General features: G+C 45.7%; 1 protein-coding gene across 3 annotated transcripts; it reads right to left on the reverse strand.

Annotated features, from left to right (window-relative positions):
- Positions 1-626: 626 nt before the first annotated feature.
- On the reverse strand, positions 627-16,479 carry BRD8 (bromodomain containing 8). 3 transcript variants are annotated; one of them, XM_009706595.1, is made up of 20 exons: positions 16,397-16,479; positions 15,617-15,686; positions 14,545-14,594; positions 13,335-13,457; positions 13,111-13,191; positions 12,596-12,660; positions 11,852-11,988; positions 11,202-11,417; positions 9,704-9,848; positions 8,312-8,404; positions 7,612-7,892; positions 6,649-7,104; positions 6,200-6,293; positions 5,944-5,990; positions 5,380-5,594; positions 4,999-5,091; positions 4,726-4,794; positions 3,832-4,009; positions 3,066-3,170; positions 627-1,034 (listed from the first exon to the last, which is right to left on the reverse strand). In XM_009706595.1, exons 1-20 carry the CDS (start codon positions 16,417-16,419, stop codon positions 975-977), a joined length of 2,601 nt encoding a protein of 866 aa, XP_009704897.1. In that variant the 5' UTR covers positions 16,420-16,479; the 3' UTR covers positions 627-974. The 3 variants fall into 3 exon arrangements, with proteins under 3 accessions (XP_009704897.1, XP_009704898.1, XP_009704899.1); XM_009706596.1 differs by lacking the exon at positions 11,202-11,417 and adding an exon at positions 2,176-2,220 and having other exon boundaries at positions 8,312-8,521; positions 16,389-16,459; XM_009706597.1 differs by lacking the exons at positions 11,202-11,417; positions 15,617-15,686 and adding an exon at positions 2,176-2,220 and having other exon boundaries at positions 8,312-8,521; positions 16,397-16,459.
- Between the last annotated feature and the right edge of the window lie 6 nt (positions 16,480-16,485).

Here is a 16,485-nt window from a genome sequence, read left to right on the forward strand (position 1 = left end):
TGTTTGGTTGCGTTTTTTTTCCCCCTGGAAGGTCATGGGGGCAGAAAATATGCGAGTTTCATCTCACAGGTCATATGAGCAGAAAATAAGAAGGTGACTTGAAAATTGTCACAGAGAATTTAAACCTCAGTTAAGCATCCATGTTACTGAGGAAAAGAACTGTAATTTCCAGTAGAGAGAAAGTTCCACAAGCTCAGATGTGAAACCAGGTACTGGCATGCCTACAGCTGCTGCAACCAGATTTTCACTCTAGTGTACCATTTACAAATCTCTGGCAAAAGAATGTAAGGTACATTTCAATACATCAGTCTCTTAAGGAAAGCTCCAACAAGGCTGTAGTATTTAACTTCTCATGGTTAGATCTCCTGTTTTGTCACAACAGTGCCATACTCTCACACACCTGAGCATGGAATCTTCCCCTCCATCCAAGCACTATGCAACATTCTCACGATCAATGGACCATCTCTAATGTGAAAGCTCTGCCATGCTTGTCTGCTATATGGGTAACTGGAAGAGCTGTATTTGCAGATACTCAAGACAGGTATGCACGCTTGTACAAAAACAGGGTTCCTCACTGCAGAGAGCTGTGATGCTCAGTACACTGCACACTGTACACTGGATTTGTTCCCAGACTTTAATATACATACACATTTACACATCACTAGTAAAAATCTGTACACTTCACATTACAGTACATACGAGCCACCAGTTGCTAGCTAACACCAGAACACTGATGAAGCCCAAGACGACTGCCCTAGAACAGGCAGGGGGGCTAGTCTTCCCCTCTGGGGAAGTTTCTTTGGGTTACACATTCTGATGAGACACTGCCTTCCAGAGGGGCAAGCGAAGAAGGTGGACCAGGTCCTAGAAATGGACCTGCAGCTTTTCTTCCTCCTCCAACAGCTGTTAACAGCATCTTGCTTGCACTCCAGCTCTGGATGCCAGGTGCTGGGATTTTCTGTCTGCCTGCAGCATCATTTTTTCATCTTCATGTCTGCCTCGATGGCACAGCGACGCCCTCTGGTGCCTCCGTCCTAGTCACAAGGCAAACAAAAATAGAGAGTTACGCAACCCTCAACACCAAACACTTCCTCCAGCACTGGGGGAGGTAAGGAATTGTGCATCTGATAACAACTTTTCATGCCTTCCAAACAGCAGAAAGGGAAGCTGTCCTAAGAAGGCCTGGGGAGGCCTGCCTGCAGACCTACCTAAAATTCACTCTGAACACAGCACGGGTGCTGGGATTTCCAGCATCTCCGTGCACTGCTGGCAGCTGGGGCAGAGACAGGCAACAAGGCTCTCACCCAGACAGATGCTTTTGGAGCCTGTACAGTGCAGGCTTTCTCCTAAGCGTCAGATTCTAGCTTGGCTCTTAAGATGGGAAGAGGAAACTGCTGACTAACCTACCTTATCAGCTGCTGATCCCTATGGGAAGTGCTCCTCCAGTTGAGTGACCCTGGCACTAGCTCCCTAGTTTCTCCGCACAGCTCCTTTCCACGAGTAGAAGGCGAGCTGGGAGCTTCCTTTGATCCGCTGCCCTCTCCCTCTGGCTGACATGCTGACTCTCCTGGAGTACTCCTCTGTCTTTAGATATATGCGAGAGAAAAAACCAACTCTCCATCTTCCTCCTCTCTCTCCTCCCCGCAACTCAGAGACTTGGGGTTTCCCAGAAGGCATATTTTTCCAAACACTTCCAGATCACCACAGGCACAGAGCAAGGTATTTCTGCGGAGTATCTTATTTCCTTTCTGGACCATGAATGATAAAGGAGTACACAGCTGACTCCTCACTCTCCCAAGACCTTTTGTACTGTCTTGAATGTGCGGAAGGAGCAGCTGTATAAGCATGAGAGATGTAGGAACTACAGTACTGCACCACTTGCTCAGTCTTCCCACTTACATGGAAAGAAAGCAGGAGAGAAGTTGTGGAAAAAAGCAAAGGCAGATGACAAAATGAGAACACTTGGAACCAGAAGAGAAGACTGAAGCCCCTCCCACTGACCCACACTGAGAATAAGGGACTGAGACGTTTCTTCTCTAATGATCATGGTCATACAGTCCCCAAGTTAAACACACACTGCTGCAATGCTAAGGATACTGTGACAGTGCAGTGATCACCCAGACAAGGAGCAGAGCATACTGCCAGCAGTACCTGCTGGAGCCTTTCAATACTTACAAAGAGAGAGAGAAGGAAGGCAGGAGAGCCCATTGGGACACTGTCCTGTTAAAAGGCCAAACAGAAGGACTTATCAGATATCAGATACGGAAATGCACACACCACATAGAAGCACTGAGCCCACACAGGAGCATAGAGAAACATGTGCCCCACTCCCCTTCCCGCATGGCATCAGTCTTATGCAGCAGAAACATAAAAACGGACAAAAGAGGGATACTGCGAGAGTCAGAATGCTAGGAAAGGGATATTCCCTCCTCAGCCATGGTAAGGCCTGGTCTACCGAACAATTTCTGCACTGTGCAGTTGCCACTAGGACTAAGCTTGCTGTCACAATGTTGTGTGCACCAGGTGAGAGCACTTCAGATCACTTAATCAAGTTTGGATATGTCTTTACAGAAGAAAAAAACCAAACAAACCTACATTGCTATTAGTTTAGACCACTGCGGAAGTCAAAGGTTCTCTGGCGTGTTTTACACAGCAAACCAGACTGGAATGATTCCTTGGTTCTAAAAATTTGACTAGGAAGTGAAGGACGTGGCAGAGGCTAGTCTTCCAATTCTCTACACCTTCACCTTCCTGCCATATCACACCTCTTCCAATACTCTGTTCACTTCCCCACAGTTTTCATCACCTGTTTTTAAAAACAGGGAACACAACTCTCTGGATTACAGAAAAAAAATCATGAGACCTGCATCGGGGATGATGTACAGCTCCAGCACTGAAATCTAATCAGTGGACACATTTAAAGAAAAATCTCTTCACATGAAGATGCTGGAGCCATTGCAATCTCAAAAAAACCATTCTGCCTCTTTGGTATGGGAACTTCATGCAATATCTTGGGATTCTTCAAAAGATACCAAGTGCCCTTCCACAGGGTGCAGCATTCTCACCTTCTCCGAAGCATCTTGCTTGCGAGTGGAGTCTCGCCCACGCAGGCTCTTTGCACTGATCCCTGACTCCGATGTTTGCATGATCAGTTGTGTGGCCAGAAATTGCTGCAAGAAAATCACACTCTCTTAAGATTCTCAGGCAAAACAAGCTCAGTTAGTGCATGTGAGTTAACTATCACAAACCACAGGCTGGGAATGATTGGGTCAGAGGTAGTTTCAGTTCCTTGTCTGCTGCTCAGAGTAACTTCCCCCATTTACCTCAGAAGCCACAAGTCCTGAGGAACTATAAAACCCCAGTTCAAACTCTGTTAGCCCTGCCAGCTGGGACATTCTACTTCAAGAGAAATTTTAAATGGCGTATATTCACAGGACACAGTTTCATGTACACTTTATACCAGCATAAACCAGCAGAGTCACCAAAAGAAGCAATTGCGTCCCCTGTCATTCACCATTCTCGTTGCCTGTTTCTGTTCCTGAACCACACCCTGGTTCTTGCTGGCCTAAGCATTTCCCTGAAGGAAATTAGATTTGAAATTGGTCTGGGCTGAACCTAAAAAAAAAATTTTGCTGCATTAGTTTTAACTTATCCGCAATCTAGTTCACCACAAACACCTGAGCCAGCACATGAGAGATGCAGGGAAAGATAGGACTACTTCATTCAAAGACACTGTGAGTGAAACTGTGGTCTTACATCCCGAAGTCTTTCCTATACCTATGGGCCAAGGCAGATACTCTGTCCTGCACTGGCCTCAGCTCAGTACTTTACCTGGATCTGCTCCAGGACATCTCGCTGCATCTCCACAGCCATGTGGTACACATCATGGTCAGAGCTGTTGTACATAACTGCATTTTGAAACATCAGCATAATATCACGCTGGAACTCAGCTGTGGTTCGTATCAGTCCATTCTCAATGTTCTTTTTGATGGTAGATAAATCCATTGGCCTATGAAAGACATGCAGTCAAAATAGCAACAGAAATATTTAACTCTTTCCATACTCTTTTGCAAACAGCCTTGGATCTGTAACCTGTCTAGTTAGACCATCTATTTAATTTAGCCAAATAGGTTCTCCCCTACACAGGCCGTGTTCCTGAGTACCAAGGCCTTGGGTCAGAAGACACAAGCTGTCCAGCAGTTACCATGAATGGTAACAACCGTGTGACAGATGCCTCAGGAAAGGCATTTGCCTTCTCTAGGCATCACTAAAGGAGGCACTAAGGAGCTAGAGCTGCAGCCACTGAACTGTTTAGGAGAGATTTTGGGGGCTAGTGGGGGATTCTGGTAACTCTTCCAGAACAGTCCACTATCTGGGACAGTAAAAAAACACAGATTAAAGATGACAGGTCTTTGGAATGTCAAAGATTAAATCCTACCCTTGGACAGAAACTAGGAAAAGCAGATCAGTCACATACCACCTTACTGATAAAAAAGTGTTCTGTGTAAGTCAATGTACTTCATTCAAAGACAGGGCTGCATCTGTTACTGAAGACGACCCTTTTCTTGGGGAAATGTGTTTCTAATCAAATTATGCCAGAAAAATATAGTTTTCCAAGTCTTGCAGTCTGCTTGGCAGCCAAAACCTACATCGTTCCTGCCAGAAATCCTTACACAAATACACAAATATACAGAGTTCTAACGACAGAAGACTGCTGAGACTCACCTCTGCACAATACTGTGGTAGCCTGGTGCTATATCGTCAGTTACAGGCTGCAGGAAAACATTGGCATACCTGGAGAGAGAAGGAGTCCACTTAGTGTCCCATCCTTGCTGGTAAATACTTGTTTCATGCTTTCACATTTATTTGTCTGCTACCAGTAACAATATGATTCACCATCTCCCGGTACCAATGCAGATGAGCATCCAAGATGGGAGGGTGGAGACTTGTCTAGGATTAGTCACTTCTCTCTGCCAGTTCTCCAGACATCAAACTCACCTGTGATTAGCTGCTGCTCTCCAAACTAGCATGATGGCTTTCTTCCAAATCTTCTGGGCCTGTATTGCTTCCTGGTCCTCACTGCACACTGAGCTGGGAAGAAAAGAATAGGACTTCCTTCAGGAATCTGTATACTGCCTTGGAGCAAAAACCTTATGGTTTTGCCTTTGACATGCCTACGCTAATCCATGCCAAAGACAGAAAGAAAAAAATGGGACCTGGTACTACGGTGCTGTCTGCACTTGTAAGCAAGGAGAACCAGACAAATCATCAACAAATTCCCCCTTTGGACCCACTCAGTCAGCACAACAGAAATGAGAATCCTACGTTCCCTCCACAAAATAGCGTGGGATTTGCACTGAGAGCTTCACTGATACTCACAACTGCGAGGAGGCTGGGCTGCTGGGGATGGAGTCGGCTAGCGTGTGAGACTGCAAAGGTGCATTATGGACACTGAAGCCATCATCGCTCTCACTCACAGGCGGTTCGTTATCCATTTCTGATAGATATCCCTCACCCTGATCTTCTTCTTTGGGTTCCTCCAAACTGGCAGCCTCACTGGCACCATCCTCATCATCCTCTTCACCCTGCCCGTCCTGAAACACAGAGTTCATGAGTCTGCACAGCCAGTTACAGCAGCAACTCAGAGCCTCCAAAGAAACAAAAAGCAAAGTGGTTTGCTATGCTGCTAACAAATGTACAGGCACTTTCACAAAATCCTAGTCACTCTATCCTGCCCTGCCTCCCCCTGCAGACACAGAAACACACATATACACAGCTTTATAGCACCTGAAACAATCTCCCCTTTAGCTCCAACTGCAGACTGCCCACTTCTCAGTGCAAAAAGCGGAACGCAAGCTTTGCTTTCCAGCAGATGGGAGCCAGGAAGCAGTAGCAGTGAGATATTACTAATAAACAAGATGACTACAACCAATTGAGAATTACCTTCATCTGACTCCTAAACAGGGCTTGGGCCTCCTCCTTCATTGACTCTGTGAAAGAAAGAAAAGCAGAAAGGTTGATTCCCCAAAGCAGTTTTTCCTACAAAAGCTCCTGCACCAATGCCTACTTCCCTGCAGTAATTACCACTGTTCCTACACATATCTTTTCTCCCTCCTCCCCAAAAAACCTGAACGAGATCACTGACAACTATCCAGCTAATAATGTTGCATGTAAAAATTTCCTAGCTGAATTAAGTTACCTGACAGCTCAAATTTGTGCTGAACATCAGCCTGTGAGGAGTCTTCACTCACATTTGGGACTTGTGGAGGGGATGAATCATCATCAGGTGGGGTCTGGAGGGAAGAGAAATGCACAAATCTAGATGTTTGTGTCAGCTTACTTCAGTGAAGGTGTGGGCACATCTCACTCACCCTAACCTAACTCCAGGCAATGAAGTTCACTGAGCACCTTCCCAACAGTAATTCTGCACATGGGCGGGGGGAGATACACAAAGGTACTGTCTAAAGCACAGAGCTTCTCTGCAGATCGAACAGATCAGCAGCATGACTCCCAAGAACAGTCAGTCACATTCATTGAAGGGTCACCTTCAACCCAGCAGTCATCCTTCCTCTAAACTTCTCTCCTACCTGCCACAACTGCTCCTTTCTTTCCCCACACCAGTTCCAGACAGCCTCTCTGCTCACATACCTCTGTCTTCACTGTATTGTGCACCGCGTCTTCTCCCTTGGCTGATTCTATCTCGATTTCAGAAGTCTCTCCTGCTGTTACAGCTGCTCTTTGATCCTCTTCTATCTCTTGACTTCTAAGCTCTGGTGTTTCCGTCACTCTTGCAGTTGCTGGTATGGTTTCCTCAGGGCCCAGCTGATTCTGCTCCTGCTCTGCAGGTTCTGTCTTTATTTCTGATCCCAGCTCGCCAATGCCCATTAGATCTCGAATTCCCTTTGCCTCTGGCTCCTCGCACTCCAGTCTCTCCTGCTTCACAGTCACAGACACTTGGGGTATCTGGGCCTGTTTCTCGTGCTCCTGACGAATTGAGTGTTCCCATGGGCCAGGCAGGGTCTGAGGGTCATCAGTATCTTCGCAGAAAGAAGACAAAGCAGCTTCAACAACTGCTGCATCCAGGACTTCAGGGTGGTCGTCTACCTTTATTGCCAAAACAAACACAGCAGTGCAGGCCAAGGTGAGAAAGAGGGATTAAAAAAAAAGTTCATGTTATTTGGTAATGGGACAATTGTGGAAAACCCGGTGTACTGGGTTTGCAAAGTTGCCTTTCGCAGCCAGACTCGTATCACTCCCTGCAGAGCCTCCTGTGGAACTTCAGTTTCAGAAATACAGCACTCCTGGAAAGTACGCTGCAAGCAGCGCTCATTTGTCTGCCAGAGATGCGACCCAAACCCTACCCAACATGAGGAAGAAAGAGATTTCTTTCTGCACTCTGAAGAGGAGCACCAGGCTAAACGTGGCAGACTAGCAGCAGTGGTGTCATAGGGTCATTTCCTATTGATCTGGACAACGAAGCTGAGAATGTGCATTTTGCAATAGTTATTTCTTGCTTGTTTAAACTAACTAAATTGGTGGACAATAATCACTTGAGATTAACCTAACTGGATGTGGAGCAAAAGGCACCGGCATTCTGCTTTGCCCATTTACCTTGTCCTCAATGATGGCTATAATATTTCCAACAGTATCGAAGTCCAGCTCTTCCCCCGTATAGGACACTGCAATATCCATTTTCTCAGCCAAATCCAGGTCTTCTTTCCCATCCATGCAGTGATCTTTGGAAGACCCTGCAGTGCTGCCAGCCCCAGAACCCAGGCACTCTTTCTTGATGGAATCAATGATCATGGATATTTCACTGCTGTCCATGGACACTGTCACAGTGTGGGAATCAGCCACTGCCTCCATGGAAACACAGGCTTCTGGCTGGCTCACTGCACAAGGATGAGAGTGACAATCAGAGACCAATCTGGAGAAGTCAAGCCCACATAAACAAATACTGCAGCGGGTAACACCAAGCACCAACCGCAAGTATCCCAGGTCCAACCACAACAGCACGGCTTAGAAAAATAAAAGACAAATATGGGTTTGCTTCCCCACAATAGAGACAAAGTAGGATTCCAGCCCTTGAACCACAATCCAGCAACATACCATGAGCATCCCCACCCCCACCCAACAAATCCAGTTTAAACCCATCTGTTTACTTCAGAACTCAGCTGTGGCCATCCTTTCAGCAAGGATGGCAAGCCTGAGGTGATAAAAGGCCAGCTGAGAGCTTGCTGGGTGCTGATCCCAAGGGAAGTTCTGCTTTCCAGCAGTGCATGACCTACGAGTGCGTAGTTCAGGAACGCACCTGTGGCTACGCTTTCTGGAGCTGCAGCTGGTGGCACAACGGATGGTGCTGACAGCGTGGGCATCATGACAATGGTTGCCTGGGACACAGGCTCTACGGGGGGTGGCAGGAGCTTAGCTGGAGGTTCGCTGGCAACAGCGGAGAAGGAAGCAAGAGGTGAGGTGAACTGTGCAGGACCAGCTTCTAAAAGCCGGGAAAGCGTAGGAGCACCTAACAGAGTAGAAGGGAAAAGCACATGAGCAAGAAGCAGCCACCACTGAAGTCCACAAAGCCACCACTGGGCTCTTCACTGTCTGGTGGCTTCTTCTGGGAAAAGACACTGAGAGGTACCTATAAACAGTCCCAAAAGCTATACACAGAACCTGCACCAAAAATGCACGACCTCTTTGTGTGTGTAGTCTGAGACAGAATCATGCAGACTATGGGACACTGTGTTCAATGTAAGGGCTGGACAGGCTAAGCCACACATGCAGAGAGATGCCCTTCCAAAGGCTCATCCCAATACAATTATGGGAAATCCGAAAACAGTGCTGAGAGAGCCACACATGGTAAGCCAAGACAAACAGTCATCACAGGAGCTGGAAGGGAGCAGAGGGGATCTCTTTGCAGGTCTTTGCTGGAGACTTCCTCTTATATCAAAGGTTGCCACTCATCTTAGCTGTAACTTCCAGTCTGAATTTACTAAACTGTCTGGACCAAATTAACAGGTCTTAAAGAACAGACATGGATAAGTGTGATCATTCATATGGAATTACATATGAATGAATGGCATAAATCCTTAGTTGCAGACAATGTGATTAAACCACTGGTTAGCATGAACTGAGAAAAAACTTCACCTTAGACAGGCTGTTCTGAAAAGGCCCAATGCAAAGACTCTTGCACTGGCCCTCTCACCCCCCCTTCTGCGGACCTGACTCCGGATCGCACAGTCCACTGTGGTCTAATCCTCCACAGACCTCTAAACTAAAGCAGAGGTAAGACACACGAGTTCTCCAGATTCACAGGGAGCTGCAGTTTGACACACTGGGAATCAGATACTAGACCATTTTTACCCCCAACTCCTTGTCAACTAACCCTTTCTTTCTACACTGAAATGCCTGGTATTAGCCTGTGTCAAATCCAGAAAACTAGACTGCATGGACCAGGATTGAATCAAGTCTAATTGTTTCAGTCATTTTACATCAAGGCACTCTTATTTTCTGTGAGGAGTATGGTCTTAAAAAAAAAAAGTAGGGGTGAGAGGGACAGGGGTACAGAAATAGGAATACAACTCATAAAGTAGCCCCCAAACCAGCCAAGCTAGATGTCCTCCATGTCTCTCCAAAGAGAATTCACAGAACACTCTGAAGGTACATCTGAAGGGAGAACTCTATAGGGAGAGCCCCGAGTTACCTGAAGCAGCAGGAGATGCAGGGACAGCACCAGGTGCCGACTGCATTTCTCCACTGTGCAGCACTGGAAGGACGCTTCCTACCTCCAGCAGGACTCCTGAGCTGTTCATGTGACCAGAAGCCACTGCCATTTCATTTTCACCAACCTGCCAAAGGAGGACAAACATGAAGTTCCTGGAGATACCATTACATCACTGATTCTCTGCCAGATATGCACCTCCATGAATATGTCCCTGCCCATGGCAGGGGAGTTAGAACTAAATGATCTTTAAGGTCCCTTCCAACCAAACCATTCTATGACTCTATGATTTGCTGTCTCAGCATTTCTTCTGCATTTTCTGTCCAGTCAAGTCCCTGCATGAGGCCTCTTATGCAAGTCCACAACATGACATTCTGAAACTACTCCTTGTTCTCCAGCTACAATACAGCTGCAGTGCCACCTTCCTTTGAATTTAGACCAAACACATCATTTGCTCTACTTTAGCTCCTCTGTTCAAGGAGCTCACAATCCTTTACAGACACCAGTCTCTCTACCCCTAGAGATGGCATGGAATTAGCCCTTATTTTGAGTTTAGGGAAACTGAAGCACCAAGATGGAAAGTAACTCTATCAATGTCACATGGTAAGCCTATCATGGACCTTGCAGCAGACGTAAAACAGTTCTGTCGATACAAAGAAAACCTAGTCTTCCACAGCCATTACCCTTCCTTGCTCCACCCTATGTTACATTGCACCCTGCAAACGCAGAACCCATGGAACATTTACCCAAGCTAACAAACACAAAAGACACCAAATCTGACTGTTAAAAAAAGAAAATCAACAACAATACACCTATTCCATCACACAAGCACTAACACAAGGAATCCATGCCATGGGCAGGCTGATGGCTGCTATTTTCAGACTGGGCTCTGAACGGTGTCAGCAACGGTCGCCCTCCTAAGACTTTCAAAGTCACTAACACCAGAAGTGCGTTGTCATCACAGTGGTTTTAATAACTGTCTACAATTAGGAAAAAACTGAAGCACTTCAATACTGGTCATAAACCCCACTAAAGGACTCCCTACCCCTGTGCCAAGACCCATTACAAATACTGAAACTCAACTTGCTGTCAAGATATAAAGAAGAACCATAAGCCCAAAGTAGAGATCAAAGAACACCTCCACAGAGGCTGATTGGGATGATGCTGACTAACGTGCTCCCTCCCCTGGGGAAACGATTTCCTCTAGCAAAGCCTGCAACTCCAACTCCTTATGACTGAGGGGAGAGAACCACTCCTATATGCTGAATGATCCCTGCAGCCCTGCACCCACAGTACTGCCAGGAAAGGATCCCACCTCAGTGGCTCACAGAGGTAATTATATCTCTCAGATATCACTTCTTTTGGGACTCTCACAAAACCAGTATGTTTTTAAAAAGCCTTTGCAGCTCCCCCTTAATCAGTGGGAGAGACTGGAGCAAATTGTTTGTGTGCTTGCATATATGAGCAGAGAGCTCCATACCAGCCTGGGGCTTGTGGGCAGGAGACTGCCCTTCTTCAGCAGCTCTGAGAGCAGAGGGGAAGGAGGCGGAGTTGCTTTTTGTCCTAGCATCTTTTTCTGGGGTGAATCATCAGTGACTGGGGTCATGGGGGCATCCAGGGGAGCAGAGCCTGGAGGGGTGTCAGGGATTCCAATGAAGGAGGCAACTGGGGTGCTGGGCAATGTCCCTGGAGTGACCTGAGAAAGAGAAAAACCACACCATTCAAAGCCACACTCCACCACACGGACTAGCCCCACTTGCTCCTTCCCCCAAGAGCACTGATCCAGCACACCACAGACACCTACTCCATTCACTCGCTACACCTACTCCAGACATATGCTTTCACCCTTTCCCTGCCCTGTAGTGCCATTTCCCAGGCACACACAGAAGACTGCCTGGCCAACCCACTGATGCCCCTACATAGCCTTTGATTCAGGCACCCGATAGTCACAGACACGGAAGAGGACACGTATCTCAAGCAGCACTGTACATCAACCACACTACAGCACTACCACAGTGAAAAGTCTACAAAACAAGGCAAGGGATTCTCCCCAGGCTCCTTTTCCATGATGGACGCAGAGCCCCATGGCCCAAGCTGGTCTTCCCCTCTTACCATGAGAAGGATCCTTACCCCCGGACTGGCCTCATCCACAGCGGGCTGAGACAGATCTCCCAAAGCATAGTCTCCCCCTGGGGAGGTTGAGCCTGCAGGGGAGCGAACCATCACACCCGTTAATCGTCGTGGCGGATTCTTAATGGCCTGACGAGCTGTAAGAGAACAGAAAAAAAAGTGAGATTCCATGACTCCCATCTTGGACAGTCCCCGAAAGTTACCTCTGACTTCATCCTAAAGAACCCTAAGAAAACAATTTATATCGTAGGAATTTCTTGCACCACACTAGGCTTAGTTCACAAATATACCAGCATTGAGTAATGCACTTCAATTTCCGAATTCCCTAGCAGTTGAGTATTCACCACCTCCCACCACTGACAGGTTATTTCACTGAATTGCCCCAAGAGTTATAAATGAATTAAACATTCAGAACAAATCTCTCTTCCTTTTATCTTCAGACAATACCAGAACTATAGGGTAAACTAAAGGGGTGAAAAGCCTGACATGCTAACATAGAGCTCCTTGCTAATCCTGCTTCCTCTTAGATATACCTTTTCTATAGAATTTATTCCTTTCTCAATAGTCTCTGCATTTTGTCCTACAAATATAGTGCTGGAAAGAGAATATAACCTTTCTCTCCAACTCTAAGGTCAAGGAATTCCTCCTGAACAGGTCTTAACAAGACTTAAGTTTATTTCCCAAACGTTCTTATGAATATATCCATCTCTCTCTGAGAAGTAAGGAAGCTCATTTAAAGCTTACCCTGATAAGCAGCATCTGTGGCCTTCCTCTTGACTTCTGCCTCCTCTTCCTCCATTTTTTTCTTTCTGTGTACAGAACCAAAACCTACTGTCAAAGTGTCCCACTTCCCCTTTGTTCCTCCTCTGCAATCATCTTACTGATCCCCATTCCATTATCTCCAGACAACACTGAACTGCCTCTGCAGACTCAGACTCACTTCCTCTGAGGAGGGAAGCAGAGTCAGAGACCAGTCAAAGAATGACACACTTGGCAGGAAATTTCACTTCCAGCTGATTATCAAAACGGAGGAGGCAAGCATGATGTTGCAAGCCTTTGCCAAACTCTTTACCAAGAAACTCCAAATGATGTTCCACACAAGCTGGTGCCCCCCAATCTAAACTAAGTCCACCCTGAGGCCAAGGCATCTGCCCAGCTGCCCCATTTCTCTTAACCCAAAGCACACGGAGCAAGAGATGTCTGACAAACACAGAGTGTCAGAGAACTATAATCTCAAAAGCAAGCATAAAATAACCCACATCATAATCTCATTGCACAGCTCTTCCAGTCTGTTATCCATGTGTCCAGCCTGGATCAGCTCTGCATCCTTCTTCAGTTGCCTGTAATCAGAAAATCTTCTTACTTACTTATCACTGAACAATACACCTTAAGCAGCATTTTCACCTCAAGCAGCATCTCACTTCGGTGACTTTTTCAAGACAGGACTCTCAGGTGCACCACAGCTTACACCTCTGTCACATACCTGTATTTTTCCTGTGTTTCTTTAATCATTTTCTTCAACTCCTCAACTCGTTCTGCAGTCAGTTTCCGCACAATAACATCTTCCACAGTTTCCACAACTTCTCCCTTCTCACCACGTTTTCTCCTACAGGATTAGAGAAAAACAAAAACATTTCAGACGTGAAACACAGAGAACACCAGATCTCCCTTCATAAATGGCTGCTGTCTGTCATTCCGGGCACACATACACAGAAAAATCAACCTCTTCCAATTTCCCTTAAATTATATCGGACAACATAAGGTTCAAGCAATCTCTTCTGAAAATTTTATCTAATTCTTAAATGCATCCATTGTTAAAGACTTCAGGAATAGATCAAAGATGCAAACCCACTGCAAATTCTCAACCTGAAAAAAAATCAATCATTCCACTTCAGAGAAGATTCTGGCTACCCACAAAGAAACATCTATTTTTTTCCTCAATAATTCTACTAAGTCCTTTGTCTTTGCAACTCTAGTGCTGAAGATCATTCAGCACTATCACAAACAAATACTACTTTTAAACATCCCGCCTTTAATTTGATTTGATATGAAGTCCCAAAACAAAATGCCTGGAGTTAGGAGCAAGAAACATCTGAGACCACAAAGCTGTAGGGTTAGCATTGATAAGGAAACCATAAGAAACCAGTGCAAAAGAGAGACAAACACAAAACATTTCCCCTTCTCACTCCTGTCTTTTCTATCCCTACTCTGAATGATAGTTTTATATGTAAAGCTTCTGAGTAGTGTTTTATTCCAGCCAAATAAATGTTTCTTTTCGCTGCATTAAGTCTCCAGATGCACACTGTAACTCACACTAATGGATCTGTTGCAAAGAGGCCCCAATTACCCTGCTATGTATTGTAACAACAGTAGGGGCATATGGAAAATGCTAACAAGTAGATGGTGATCAGTTTTAGAACCACGTAATACTGAAATACTTCAGTCTTAAGAAAAAAAAGTAGACAAGACAAAGAGATATGGGAAGCGTGGACTAAGAAATACCTTGGGCTTGTCAGTCTCCCCCATCTGCCTTATCCTGATCCCACTGTCCACCCATGCCAGCTATCACAAATGAATTTCCTCATTCCTGTACGCTCCTTTTGGAAGGAGCATTATCAAGCGCTTTGCTTTAAGAACCGACAAGTCCACCCCAAATTGCTACGGACTGCCCTTGTGTCAGACTTTGTACTTACTTAGGGGTCTCTGTGGTCTCCAAGAGCTCTGAATACTGAGATGCACAGTGCTAAGAAGAAACAAAGAAAGTCAGAGGACACCAAAGAGTCAGCTTCAGCAAACACCTGTCAACAAAGCCTACAGGGCACTTACTCCTACTTCTTCGGAGGTCTAACACTTCACAAATATATCTGAGTCTTCTCCAGAGTTTCCCCCATGGCTATAATTTAGTGTAGCTCAAATTGAGGAAGCGTATTCACTCTTTTACTCTAGCACTGCCCAGGCTGATCTTCAAAACAATGCTAAAGAACAGACGCTCCCAACTAACAATTTAGAAATCAAAGTAAGCAAGCATGATTAGGAAAACTGCAGCTGTAATGTTTCCGTCTGTGAACATGAACCAAAAATATCTCAATGGAGAAGACAAAATAACATATCAAGGCCAATTTCATAGCTTAACAGAAACAGTAAGCAACATAAAACCCCCAACTTTTCCTCCCTTGATTCTCTTAATCTTTTTTGGTCCCTTATACAACAAAAATCCTAGGTGCTTGCCCAAGCAGCAGGACGCACCGAAATACAGGGCCATCCACAAATTCCTGGGGCAAGGAATTCCACAGCTTAATTAGATGCCTGGTGAAGAACAATCTCTGTAGGTTTGCTTTGAACCTGCCTCCTGTTAGTCTTACTTCATAGCCTCTAAACAGGTTTGTACTGGACAAAGCACTGAACAATCAATCCTTATTCGTCCTCAACATGCCACTTTGGATTGTGCAGACACCTGTCATATTCCTGTTACTCATCTCTTTTTTATGTTACGGGTTCTAACTTACTTAGCCATCCCTTACAAAGAAGCTGTTTCATGTCTTTGATCATCCTTGTCTTTTCCTTAACTTTATCCAACTGTAGTGTAAGCTGAAATTTAATTTCAGAAACAGTAAAAAATATTTAATCTGATTTAAATAAAACTGATCTTTTAAAAACTAATTTTGCTCTCTGTTTTAAAACCAAGAAATACATTCTCTTAGGCAGCTGTCTTACATATCCCATGCAGAACTCACTTTTTCCAAGATTCAAATGTCAGTCTCTTACCTTTTGGGAAAACCAGTCAGGTGGGCGTCCTGGCTCTGCAAAAGGTTTGATAGCTCTGCTGACTGAGACCCTACAGGAGAGAAATGGTGAGTTATTGTCAACCTACTTTCTTCCCCAACCAACAAGCAGAGAAAAGATGCTGACCTGTCCTGACATTCATCACTGAATAGCCCCCATAAACACAATGAACTTGCCAAGGAGTTGTTATGTTTGGGAATTATTCAAGTACAGCCCTTGGACTCAAAAATATTTGCCTGCTCCTAACAAAGAACAGCTTCACAGCCTTGCTTTGAAAAGCGAGGTTCTAGCTTCTGATGACACCATTATATTTCCACAAAAACCTTACTTTGGTGAGGTGGAAAAAGGCAGCAAAACAGAGTTACAAGTTCAGAAGCAGCGCACAGGAATCTGTTACCAAATATCCTCCTCGATCACAACTCACCTCTTCCAATTTAAGAACATGCCACTCTTTGTTCTGATTAATGCAATTCTGTTTTTACACAGTAGTTACAAAAAGCAAAAAGACTGTCAAGGTACACCTCCAATACCTCCATCCTTAACACCCCCACCTTTGTTTTGCACAGAAACCGAAAGTGGCAATGACTAGCTGTTGCACAACGAACTCGCAGGGTGAAAGGCCGTGCACCAGTACAGCACACAGCCCCGTGCTTTGCCCCGGGCAACCCAGTGCCTGTGCACACCCGAAGGCAGAGCGGCGCCCGGCCAGCTCGGCGCTACCGCCGGACACTGCCCTTGCCGCGCCCCGTTCCGCTCCCTTACCAGTTCTGGTCCCCGCTCCGCATGACGGAGGAGGCCAGGCAGAGCTTCTCGCGGATGGACCATGGCTCCGTGGGGCCGGCGCTCAGCAG

Source organism: Cariama cristata, unplaced genomic scaffold, assembly GCF_000690535.1.
Source record: "Cariama cristata isolate BGI_N322 unplaced genomic scaffold, ASM69053v1 scaffold17258, whole genome shotgun sequence".
In the NCBI taxonomy this organism is placed as follows: domain Eukaryota; kingdom Metazoa; phylum Chordata; class Aves; order Cariamiformes; family Cariamidae; genus Cariama; species Cariama cristata.